This window comes from Sapajus apella, unplaced genomic scaffold (assembly GCF_009761245.1).
Source record: "Sapajus apella isolate SASKATOON/1434 unplaced genomic scaffold, GSC_monkey_1.0 scaffold30, whole genome shotgun sequence".
Taxonomy (NCBI): Eukaryota; Metazoa; Chordata; class Mammalia; order Primates; family Cebidae; genus Sapajus; species Sapajus apella.
In genome coordinates this window covers 4945346-4958165 of record NW_022436970.1, presented here as the reverse complement: position 1 = coordinate 4958165, position 12820 = coordinate 4945346, and the positions used below count along the sequence as shown (strand labels likewise).

The 12820-nt window shown below is 44.0% G+C and overlaps 1 protein-coding gene across 28 annotated transcripts in view; it reads right to left on the bottom strand.

Annotated features, from left to right (window-relative positions):
* Positions 1–823: 823 nt before the first annotated feature.
* ZNF532 (zinc finger protein 532) overlaps positions 824–12820 on the bottom strand; it is a 140069-nt gene continuing 128072 nt past the window's right edge. For 10 of the 28 annotated variants that reach the window (XM_032293613.1, XM_032293617.1, XM_032293629.1 and 7 more), the window contains 3 exons: positions 8612–8724; positions 5455–5602; positions 1336–3311 (listed from right to left, as the gene is read on the bottom strand). In XM_032293613.1, the coding sequence (XP_032149504.1) occupies positions 2817–3311; positions 5455–5602; positions 8612–8724 (756 nt within the window). In that variant the 3' untranslated portion in view covers positions 1336–2816. Of the gene's footprint in view, positions 3312–5454; positions 5603–8611; positions 8725–12820 lie in introns of all 28 variants that reach the window. The other 18 variants (XM_032293636.1, XM_032293631.1, XM_032293608.1 and 15 more) reach the window with 8 other exon arrangements.

Sequence of the window (12820 nt, the reverse complement as noted above, 5' to 3'; positions counted from 1 at the left end):
TCTTGTATTTTAATAGAGACAGGGTTTTACCATGTTGGCCAGACTGGTGGCAAACTCCTGACCTCAGGTGATCCACCCACCTCATCATCCAAAAGTGCTGGGATTATAGGCATGAGCCACCACACCCAGCCTCCTTCAAGGGGTTTTAAAACTTGGCTATTCTTAGGAAGTCCATGTACACTTGAGTGCAGAAATGAGCTATTCTTCCAGACTCAGCTCTCACTTCTGCACTCAAGAATACACGGACTTCCTAAGAATTGAGCATACCTCATGTTATCCTTCTCCTCAAATGCCCTCACCCAGCATCTACAACTAATGAAGAATGGACAAAATTTATGTACCAGCATAGATTTTTGTTGAGCATGCACTGTTGACCCAAGTATGAATGTCTTTCATGAATGGCTAAGATTTTCTACACTGACCTTCCCAGTTCTCTCTAGTCCCTCTTTCTGGGACCTCCATTAATCTGAAGCTGGATCTTCTCATTTTGTCCTTGATTCCTAACCTCTCTTTCATATTGGAAACATCACTTTATCTCTGTGCTGAGGCTAATTTTCTGAAGGGCTATCTTCCAGTTTACCAATTCCCTCTTCAGCTGAACAATTCAGGTTTCTCCCAAGAGTTTCAGCATTGTGTAGTGTTTTCTCGAATCTAGACTTTAGTTTCTTCATTTTGGACCTCTGGGCATTTTAAAAAACTTTCTTGTACTCTCAGCAATGCATTGAACAGCTGTTAATTTTATATTATCAAGCATCTCTGGGTAGTTAAGAGTAGAAAGACTTTCAGGTTATGAAGCCATAGTGCCAAAAACAAAAATTCTGTATCATGTTTTGTACATACTTTTTATTTGTTGAATAAATGAATATTTGTCAATATGTACATAACCACATAGAGCGAGCATTAGATTTAAGGAGCAAAATATTTGGGTTCTAATATGCAAAGCCACTTACCAGCTCTGAGGGCTTCGGCAAAGAACTGAATCTGAGCTCAGCTTCCTCAACCATAAAACTAGTTATCAGACCTATGTGGCCTACCACACAGGCTTATTGCAAGGTTCAAATGCAGAAACAGATGAAAGTGCTATGAATACAACTTAGAGCCATACGAACATAACAAGTAACAGCAATGGAATTTCAAGCTGAAATTCACATCCTCGGATTATACTGATGTACTGATGGATGAACGTGAAAGTGACAAAATAGCTGATTACTAATGAGAATGAATATGCCATTCTTCTGAGTGGGAAGAATTCTGCAATATCCTGTAACTTGTCCCTGCAATTAATCACTTCCTAGACTTCACAAAGATGTCAGAGACCCACCATCAATAACTCTCTCACAGAAGCACAAGGGCCAAATGTCCCATGTTTATTTACATATGAAATGTGTTTCATACAGTTATGATGGATGGAGTGCATAACACCTGACAGCAGCAAGACCTTTTGAGGAACCGAACGTTGACTACAGTATATCATGCAAGTATCTATATATACACAAAAGAATTCCTTTTCTTAAAAAAAAAAAGTACAAAACATATTCAGGGATAAATACAAGATATAAAATGCAAAAGAAAACACAAAACAAAAAATAGAACTCTCTCAGAGAACTATAAACGGAAGGGACAGAAAAGTACCTCTGCTGCATTTTAATAAAGCAGAACTACTGACGTTAAATATACTTCTTGAAATGGCTGAACTAAACCTGGGTGGCTCAGTGCTTAAGGTAACGGCCGATTGGAATACACGGGCGGCTGCATGGAGAAGCCGGTGAACTTGTGCATTCCAACTCTAAGTACCAGAACGTTTGGCAGTAGCACCCAGAACAGGAAACGTCAACTCTTTTGACAGCAAAGGGTTAAGTCAACTGATTTTTTTTTTTTCCTGTCAAGAGCCAGAGAAATACTTGATATTCTTAGTTGTGTTTCTGTAATAGTTAATAAATTACATGACAAAAACCTGACTATAGAAATCTATTGGTCTAACTACGTATTTGTAACTTTTATAGTAGTCCAGCCCTTTCGTTATTTCCCTCCTTGTGCTTTTAAAGCCAGCCTTGCAGATTGCCTAGAAAACCAGTCCCATCTTTTTTTTTTTTTCTTTAGAAGAGCCTTCCCCATTCCTCAGAATGGAACTGAGGAAATAAGCATTCCTTATTAGATTCCTGGCTTCCGTTTTTATCCAGGCTGGGAAAGGAGCGACCTGCAAGGTTGCTTTAAACCCCCATGGGCGTGGCCTGAAGACAGCCACGCCCACACTGGCCTGCAGGTGTCTCAAAAGGGAACTCACTCCCTCAGGGCAGGCACGTGAGGAAGCGCTAAGACACTTAAAAGTTCCTAGTGTTTTTGAAACCCACAATTACTTAACAATTTATGTAGTGAATTCTAAAAATTAAAAACACTAAAAAAGGCATTAGTTTAGCCTGTAATTAGTTAACCCATTCAAATCTGAAACATACAAAATGGTTTATTTGAATTCAGGAACTGCCCCTGTTACTAAGAACTGTTTTAAAGAAATGGTACAAAAAGAAAAATTCTAACCCAAAACAACTCAAAACATTTTCCACTAAATACTGATACAAACATGTAACAAAGAGTATAAAAAGTTATTCATTTAAATATATACAAACTCTTTTAAACTCAAATACTGTTTTAATACTTATCGAGGATATATACGACGAGGTGAAGGAAGGTACGCTGAAAGAGAATATATTGCAACAGCCTAGACAGTACTGTTAACTCTATTATACTGCAAACTTTTTGTAACAAAAACGTCTTTTATTCCAATGTGGACAGGGCTTTCCCTGATGGAGCATCGGTGGCTATTTCTCAGCTGAACTCATTCTTTTGGATTTAATGAAGGCCATGCCGTGTGTCCGCATGTGAGTATTTAAGGCAGCTTCAGTTTCAAAAGTTTTTGCGCACACTTTGCACTTTCTGTCTGACACGGCGCCGTCGGGGGACTCATCCTCCTGGCTGGGTTTGTTCTCCTGTTGGTTATCTTCCCCAGCCCCGTTCTGCTTGGTCACCGGCTGAGGTTCCTTTAACTTGTGCACGATGAAGAGGTGCCTGGACAGAGAGACGTGAGACGTGTAGCAGAGGCCGCACTCCCGGCACTGGTAGGAAGAACCATCTGATTTGTGCTGAGGGATGTGTTCGTGGAACTGCAGCAGGTTTTCGGTGGTGAAGCCACACACGGCACACTTGTGAACCTTAAAAACGTTGATTTTCAGCTTTTTCAGTGGTTGAGTGATTGCTCCTCTGGGAGGCCTGAACTCCAAAACTGGTTCTTCCAACTTCCGCTTGGGACTGGGGACCTTTCAGGGAAGGAAAGCAAATGACACGATTGAAAACCATCCTTCTCGGTGGCTGATAAATGATTGGTTCTCTTAGTTTAGAGCTGCCAGGAAAACGTGCTGTGTGCCTTGGGATCTGGGGGTTTACAGCTGTGTGTCTGCCACCGCACTAGAGGCCCCTGCCTTTCCTCCACTCCAGAGAGAAACCGAATAGCTGCTGTTACCAGGCATCGCTCCAGCCAGCGGACGCTTCCTGGAACTTGCAGCATCGGAGTTAGATGAACAGAAACAAATTAGGAAATAGGCAGCATGTCAGACCTGGGGCAGCCAAGCAGGGTGGCAATGGCTCTGTGTGTGTGTGTGCGCGCGCGTGCGCCAAGCAGGGCGGCAATGGCCGTGTGTGTGTGTATGTGTGTGTGTGTGCGCGCGCCAAGCAGGGTGGCAATGGCTGTGTGTGTGTGTGTGTGTGCACGCGCACGCCAAGCAGGGTGGCAATGGCTGTGTGTGTGTGTGCGCGCACGCGCGCCAAGCAGGGCGGCAGTGGCCGTGTGTGTGTGTGCGCACGCGCCAAGCAGGGCAGCAATGGCCGTGTGTATGTGTGTGTGCCCAGCAGGGTGGCAATGGCTGTGTGTGTGTGTGTGTGTGCGTGCGCCAAGCAGGGCGGCAATGGCCGTGTGTGTGTCTACTAAGTGACATGTGGTCAGGGATGGCCGGGTGACCTTTGAACAGAGACCTCATGCAGTGTGGGGAAAGCAGTCCAGGCATGGGAAGCTGTGAGTGGGGGACAGGAAGGTGGCCAGAAGGGCTAGGAAGGAGTGCTCAGGGAGACTGCAGGAACCAGGGTCTGAGAGACGCAGAGCTGGATGGTGATGCACCTTGTGGGAGAGCGTCAGGATTTTGTTTGTTGCCTGAGACAAGAGCTGCTGGAAGGTTTCCCCGCCCTTTGACTGCCCTTTCCTGCCTCGTCACCCTCACACCATTTCCCCTGCTGCGCCTGCCTTTATCCTTCCCGTCCCACTTTGAATACATTCCCCAAGCCAAAGTGCCCCTTTCTCCACACTCTGTGGCCCAGCTTTTCTGCTCTGTTCATGTGCACCTTCACACATGGCCATGGCCTGAAGCTACCTTTGCACACACATTCTTTAGCTCACCTCCAGGAGCACTGGAAAGGAAGTACTGCAGTTCAATGCCACACCAGTCTGACTTGTATTCTGATGACGTTTTACTCAATGCTTAACTCCTTGAAAGCACACACATGCTTTTACCTGGGTACATTCCAGACCTAGCAAAGCACCAAAGACAGGACGGCTTTTTTTTTTTTTTTTTAATTAAATTTACTGGCCATGTCCGTTAAGAGACAGGAGGGCTTTTTAAACATCTGAACTTTTTTTTTTTTTTTTTTTTTTTTGAAACAGAGTCTTGCTCTATTGCCCAGACTGGAGTGCAGGGGCATGATCTCAACTCACTACAACCTCTACTTCCTGGGTTCCAGTGATTCTCCTGCCTCAGCCTCTCAAGTAGCTGGGATTACAGGTGTGTGCCACCACCCCCAGCTCCTTTTGTACTTTCCCCCCCCACACCCCCTTTTTTGTCCTTTTAGTAGAGACAGGGTTTCACCATGTTGGCCAGGTTGGTCTTGAACTCCTAGCGGCAGGTGGGATTACAGGCGTGAGCCACCATGCCCCTCCTAAACTACTGCTTTTTGCCTAATTGAAGTTCACTATTCACTGATCGAAGTCTACTATTCATTGATGTAACTAAAAGGAATTTGTGATTTTATATCTTATAAAAATTAAGGAATAAGTTTTTATCACATACCTATCACAACCAATATATTGTTGAAGAAAAATAACCTAGCTTTAACATACTCCTTCTGGCTAAGAGAAAATTTGCCTAAGTCAACATAAGATTTTACAATTTAAATCTGCAAGTAGATCCCTTAAGCTGTTTCTGGAAGGACAGAGAAAAAAACGCAATAAAGGTGACCTTTTAGGGGCATGATGAGGTCAGAATGGGTCTGGGTGAGATTAGCCATTATTTCCTACCTTATGCGGGTCGGAATTTTAAAAACTATGCAACAAAAACTTGAATGGAAAAAAACAAATGAATGGGAAAAGCAAGTCAACACAAATTCATTGTAAAGCAAGCATCTGCCATGTTTGACCTTGATGTCTTCTTTGATTTCTACTTCCTCCTCATTGGTGGCGTCGGTCATTTCTTTCAGGTCAGGGTCCTTGATGCCGTGCATCAGCTGGACGTGCTTCTCCAGCATCAGCCGTTTGGTAAAGGTACGTCTGGAGTCTGGGCAGTGCCTGTGGGGCGAAAGGCAAGGAGATAACGCACTTGCTAACCAAACAAGCTTCCGTGGAAGAACTCACTCATGGTCAAGGTCCTCCGTACCCATCAGTTCACACAGACGGCTTCCATGAGCTGAGTTCACACCACGGTTCAACACGTAGTCGGAGACTTTGCTAGTACTCATGGTTTCCAATTTGTTAAAAAAAAATTTTTAACAGCTTTTATAAAAAGTTGAGTTGGTGGCCGGGCGCGGTGGCTCACGCCTGTAATCCCAGCACTTTGGGAGGCCGAGGTGGGTGGATCATGAGGTCAAGAGATCGAGACCATCCTGGTCAACATGGTGAAACCCCGTCTCTACTAAAAATACAAAAAATTAGCTGGGCATGGTGGCGCGTGCCTGTAATCCCAGCTACTCAGGAGGCTGAGGCAGGAGAATTGCCTGAACCCAGGAGGCGGAGGTTGCGGTGAGCCAAGATCGCGCCATTGCACTCCAGCCTGGGTAACAAGAGCGAAACTCCGTCTCAAAAAAAAAAAAAAAGTTGAGTTGGTTACTGTGTCCTAATAGGACCAGCCTAATCTGGTTCAAAAGGAATACTCATTTTCTAGGTTTGTTTGAAGTGTTCCTTAATTTACCAGGCTAGACAGCTTTAACTCTAAAGGGAAAATAATGCACTTCAAAGGTTTTCTTCACAATGACTCAGTATTCCCTTAGGACGCGTACCATGCTGGACATGTTAGTACTAAAGTCCCTCCTTGACTCCTTCGTGCTGATGTTAATTATTCCTATCCTCTGCTGTGATAAAGACATGTGTCCAGCCCAAATTTCTCCAAGCACAGAAGCAACATATATGTTTATATGTATGGCAGTTGAATATGTATGTTTACTTAGATGATAAGCAGATCAAAAATAAGTTATTTTTGTGCAAAAACAGATTTTGAAAAATGTAAATTTATTTTTTCAAAGAAAAACTATTTTAATAAAGCAGGCCAAAGGCAGTTTAGAGGAGGAAAAAGTTGGGCGAGGTGGCTCACACTTGTAATCCCAACAGTTTGGCAGGCCAAGATGGGCAGATGACCTGAGGTCGGGAATTTGGGACCAGCCTGACCAACTGGAGAAACCTCATCTCTACTAACAATACAAAAATTAGCCGGGCATGGTGGTGGGCACCTGTAATCCCAGCTACTCTGGAGGCTGATGCAGGAGAATCGCTTGAACCCGGGAGGCGGAGGTTGCAGTGAGCCAAGATAGCACCACTGCACTCCAGCCTGCGCAGCAAGAGCAAAACTGTCTCAAGGAAAAAAAAAACAGGTAATGACCCTCGTCATCATGGATGCTATAAAACCAGGTATCAAGAATACTACTGCAGTGAAGGAGGACAAAAGTCTCTGGTGGTCTCATTCTGGTACAAATCTGCTGCCTTCAAAATGGCTTCTGAGGAATTTATACTGTCTGGCCCTAAACCTGATGATCTCACATTAGAGACCCTCGCAGGGCAGTGGCAGGAGCCAGCACCGCCCCAAAGGAAAAGGGCTCTCCATGAGGATGAATTTGCAGGCCCCAAGTTAGTGGAACAATCCCAGCACTTCACTGCTTTACAGTGAATTCAGGGGAAAATAAACAAAACCTCCCAGGGATGCATTATGCAGGCCAGACCTGCCCTCGTCTTCTCGGCCCAGAACATCCTTTTGATTTGGTCTCAACACACAGATTTTATTCATCATCACTCCTATCTCACTAAGCAGCTTCAACTTTACTGAAGGCGAGTCTGCCTACCTTGGTTTAACTACCCAATCATCATAAACCCCTGCCAAGCTGCCTGCCAACTCATGACTCTCCTGATCCACAGGGTCCACCTGGCCTGCTCCGATCACATCCATGCAATATTTCAGTGTTCTATCCTCAGGGTCCTTTATTCCTCTCTCTCATGAGACGAGCTTTCTTCTATCAACCCACTCCAGGCACATTCCAACTGAGTGACAGACTTTCCCCAATGATGAATACATTCTGATTTTCATGTATGAAGTAGCAGCTAATGACCGTCCACTGCAGTCTGGGTTGTTGTGTGCATTTGATCTCAGGCTGCCGCACTTCGGTGGTGCCTGTAGCCGAGGACACGATCTGTGACCGTCCTGAGTAAACAAGCCAGCCAAATCACGTTGCCAATGCTGCCAACTCGGCATGTGCAGAGACCAGGCACTGCTCATCAATCACATTCTCAGGGATCAGGCCAGGTGCAGGAGCTCACGCCTGTAATCCCAGCACTTTGGGAGGTCGAGGCAGGTGGATAACCTGAGGTCAGGTGTTCAAGAACACCCCGATAACATGGTGAAACCCCATCTCTCCTAAACATACAAAAATTAGCTCGGCATGGTGGTGCACAGCTGTAATCCCAGCTATGCGGGAGGCTCAGGCAGGAGAATCGCTTGAAGCCGGGAGGCAGAGATTCCAGTGAGCCAAAATTGTGCCACTGTACGGCAGCCCGGGCAACAGAGTGAGACTCAGTTTCAAAAAAAATCCCATAATGTGGAATGTGTAAGAAAATGCTCTTATTTTTTCTTTCTGAGACGGAGTCTTGTTCTGTCGCCAGGCTGGAGTGCAGTGGCGCAATCTCGGCTCACTGCAACCTCCGCCTCCTGGGTTCAAGCGATTCTTCCACCTCAGCCTTCCGAGTAGCCCATAGGCACGTGCCACCACGTCCGGCTAATTTTTGTATTTTTAGTAGAGACGGGGTTGCACCACGTTGGCCAGGCTGGTCTGGAACTCCTGACCTCAAGTGATTCGCCTGCCTTGGCCTCCCAAAGTGCTGGGATTACAGGCATGAGCCACCGTGTCCGGCCTCTTTTTATTTTCATATTTAAATGTGACAACCCAATCTAAAGACTATGCCAGAACGCTCTAATTACGGAATGTAATCTAGGAACTGTGGAACGCAGCAGTTAATGATACTACACTCAACACCTTCCCGGAGTTCCTCCTGCGGCCTCTCACTGGACTGGGCGTCCCGTTAGAAGCCCGGACTTACGAGCAGGCGTACACTTTCCTGATGCCTTTGTGCTTGATCCGGTTGTGCCGGCACAGGCTGTGGGACGAGCTGAAGGACTTGTCACACTGACGGCAGGGGTGTTTCTTCATTTGCTTTAGGAAGAAAAGGAGAGAAAGTCACTTAGGGGAATAAAAATAGAACAATTAAGAACTCTTTTGTCATAGTTTAAGCTGAATAATCATTACAGGTTGAACATCCCCTAATCCCCAAATCCTCCAGAACCCACAACTTTTGAGTGCTGACATGACACTACGCAGGGAAGATTTCATACGTGACCTCATGATGGGTCACGGTCAAGGCTGTCTCATGCACAAAATTAAGTTTTATGAAATTACCTTCAAGCTATGTATCTAAGGTATGTGTAAAACATGTATAAATATCACAACTAGAGTCCCATCCTTAGGATCTCTTATTAAGAATGTTTGAATATTCCAAGATCCAACAACATCTGAAATTTAAACACTTCCGTTCCCAAACTTTCAGTTCAGGAATATTCAACCTATGTTTAGGAATACAGTTACAAAACCAGGAGACGTTTTAACAATAAATAATAAAAATGAGGATAAGGCTGAAGTAACCACGAAGGGGTTAATTTTAGGAGGACGGGTTAAACTAGCGTGAGAGTTAAAGAAAAGAAAAAAACCACCGAATTCTCTACAACACTCAAGTTTCTGATTCAACACAAACCTCCAGGTATTTGAAATAACATTATATTAATCTTTTACTGTAAAAGAGATACTGCATTCTAAGAACAGATAATATATGAAAACATACATCAGTAAATACCAAGTAAAGCCACTACTTAATTTGTGGTATATTAGAATATGCCGTCTTATTCAGTATGCCAAGTTACATGAAATCTCTGGCTACCCTTCAATGACTATGCATCATATAATGGAAGTTTTCTACAAGGATATTTGTTTTAAATAATATCACGTGGGCCAGGCGCAATGGCTCATGCCTGTAATCCCAGCACTTCGGGTGGCTGAAGTGGGCGGATTATGAGGTCAAGAGATCGAGACCATCCTGGCCAGCATGGTGAAATCCCGTCTCTACCAGAAATACAAAAATTAGCTGGGCATGGTGGCGCGTGCCTGTGGTCCCAGTTACTCAGGAGGCTGAGACAGGACAATTGCTTGAACCCAGGAGGCAATGGTTACAGTGAGCCGAGATCGTGCCACTGCACTCCAGCCTGGCAACAGTGAGACTCCATCTCAAAAAATAATATCACTTGATCATCTCAAGAACACAGACTTTTGAAACAATTTTAAGAGGGTTGCCTGCTGGTATACATAATGGGTTAGAGACAGCACACCGTCAAGAGGTAAGCCAAACTCTATTCTTATATTTGAAAGTTTCCCACTCTGGCTGAGATATTATGTTAATTGAATATATTTCCATGCACAATCTTTGAAGTAAATTAGTGGCTTAACTTTAAAAATTCTTTGGTTATGACATGCAGAGCAGTCTGGAACTAAACAATGTCACATCACAAGGAAATTAAAGAGCTGTCGAGCCTCATGAATGGAAGAAAATCTGGCTCTAAGCTCATTAAAAACAAGACTCAAGTGGGAAGTTTTCATGTGAGATAACATTAAGAACTGACTGCATGCTATGTGACAAAGAAATGATGACTTTTTTTTTTTGTTTTCAGACAGTCTCATTCTGTCACCCAGGCTGGAGTGCAGTGGTGCAACCTGCACCTTTGGGCTTCAAGGAAATCTCCTGCCTCGGCCTCCCAGGTAGCTGGGACTATAGGTGCCCACCACTATACCCTGCTAACGTTAGTATTTTTAGTAGAGACGAGGTTGCACCATGTTGGCCAGGCTGGTCTCAAACTCCTGGCCCTAAGTGATCTGCTGGCCTCAGCCTCCCAAAGTGCTGGAATTAGAGACATGAGCCACCCTGCCCGGCCTGATTATATTTTTAAAATAATTATTTTCCCATTAACCACTTGACAAACATGTCCTGGTTCCAACCAGCAAGCAAATCGGAGTGGCTGAGTCTGGCTTGCAGCACTTGAGATGAGCTGGCACCTGGTCTCTGCCTCCCGAATCATGGGACCTGGGGAAAGCCACTCAACCTGCATGAACGTTCTCTCCCTCCCCTGTGAGGTGGGCTCCTCACAGTGCCCACCTCCCAGGGCACTGCAGGAACACTGTGACAATTAACATAAAGGGGGCATACAGCATGGGACACGCCACTCAGGAAACACTCTTCCAATAGTCAAGTTATGCATCCAACTTTCCCCTTAAAAAGAGTGGAAAATACTCTTAAATAAACCGCATCAGTCTGGTAGATATTCAAAAGGGTCAGGAATCCAAACAAAGGTAAAGGAGAAAATTTCTTCTACAAGTTGAAAAAGTTATACCAATACTGTTCATCTCTGGGGGAAACACGACAGAACAAAGCAAATCACAGGCTGGTGCTCCCCAAAAAGTCTCAAAAAGTATTCCTTCATAAAAATATCTGATTACACAAAATAGGCCAACAGCAATCCCTAACCTCTTGGATTAGCATTTATGTAGCAAAAGAGTGACTAAGAGGCCCAGCGCAGTGGGCGCACACCTGTAATCCCAACACTTTGAAAGGCTGAGGCAGGTGGACATGAGGTCAGGAGTTTGAGACCAGCGTGGCCAACATAGTGAAACCCCGTCTCTACTAAAAATACAAAAATTGGCCGGGCATGGTGGCGCACACCTATCGTTGGGAGGCTGAGGCAGGAGAATCACTTGAACCCGGGAGGCAGAGGTTGTGGGGAGCGAGATCACACCACTGCACTCCAGCCTGAGCAACAGAGTGAGGCTCCATCTCAAAAAAAAAAAAAAAAAAAAAAGGCGAGTATGCATTAACAAGCCTTTATTTTAAAGCTTTAAAGTCATGAATAAACAGTAGTTCTATATTTCAATAAAGATATTTAAAAATCTAGTATCTAATGCTTTTTAGGTTTTCTACATATAAAAATCAACTGAAAGTCAAAACATAAGACGTCTTTCTAAAAGCAAGACTGCTTTGCCAAATCATAACAGATTATAAGAAGAAAAAATGTATCTAACAATACAGTAGGTCAAGAGACCACGAAGAAAGGAAAATTGGATTTCCTGCTAAGATCAAAGGTTTCATATTCTATTTCTTTTTACTGTATAGTAATATTAACATCACAACAAAATTTTAATACAGAAATGCCAATAAGAAAACCCTAATGAGCAGCTTAGCACATCAGTAACTATTTTCAAAAGATTCATCAATGTGTGAAACTTCCTTCTGTTTCAGCATCTTTATGAAAAAATGCAGAAATGAACTTGCAATTGCAAAATAAGAGCTGGGTTTTTGATTCACTGGTGACAAGAAAATTAGGTTTAAAACACCATTTTCCAGATCAAACCTGCCTGGTCACATTACCTAACTAATGACTTTCTTCCTCTGTTAGATTTTACATACAAACTTACTCAAAGGTGCTTTACCAAATTTATTTTCGTAACTTCTGTTCTTCAATATTACTAGCTCCTTCTGCTTTTATTTTATTTTATTTTATTTATTTATTTTTTTTGAGTCGGAGTTTTGCTCTTGTTACCCAGGCTGGAGTGCAATGGCGCGATCTCGGCTCACCGCAACCTCCGCCTCCTGGGTTCAGGCAATTCTCCTGCCTCAGCCTCCTGAGTAGCTGGGATTACAGGCACGCGCCACCATGCCCAGCTAATTTTTTGTATTTTTAGTAGAGACGGGGTTTCACCATGTTGACCAGGATGGTCTCGATCTCTTGACCTCATGATCCACCCGCCTCGGCCTCCCAAAGTGCTGGGATTACAGGCGTGAGTGGGAAAAATGCATTAAAGTGTAAAGCCCGCTGTCGTCATTCTAAAACTTCAGGCCATTTGCTTCCTCCTGGCTTCACCAGGAGGTGAAGCTGTATATATAAGCTGAGATTGAGGGCTTTGAGTGGACTTTTTTGTAGTTAAGATCAGAGAAGGGATATGTCTTCCTACTCCCTTCTGAGTTATTTTGTTTTTAAATAGAACTCTTTAAAGAAATAGTAAACTCAGGCCAGATGCGGTGACTCACGCCTGTAATCCCAGCACTTTGGGCAGCTGAGGCGGGTAGATCAGAAGGTCAGGAGTTCAAGATCACCCTGGCCAAGATGGTGAAACCCTGTCTCTACTTAAAAAAAAAAAAAAAAAAAAAAAAAAA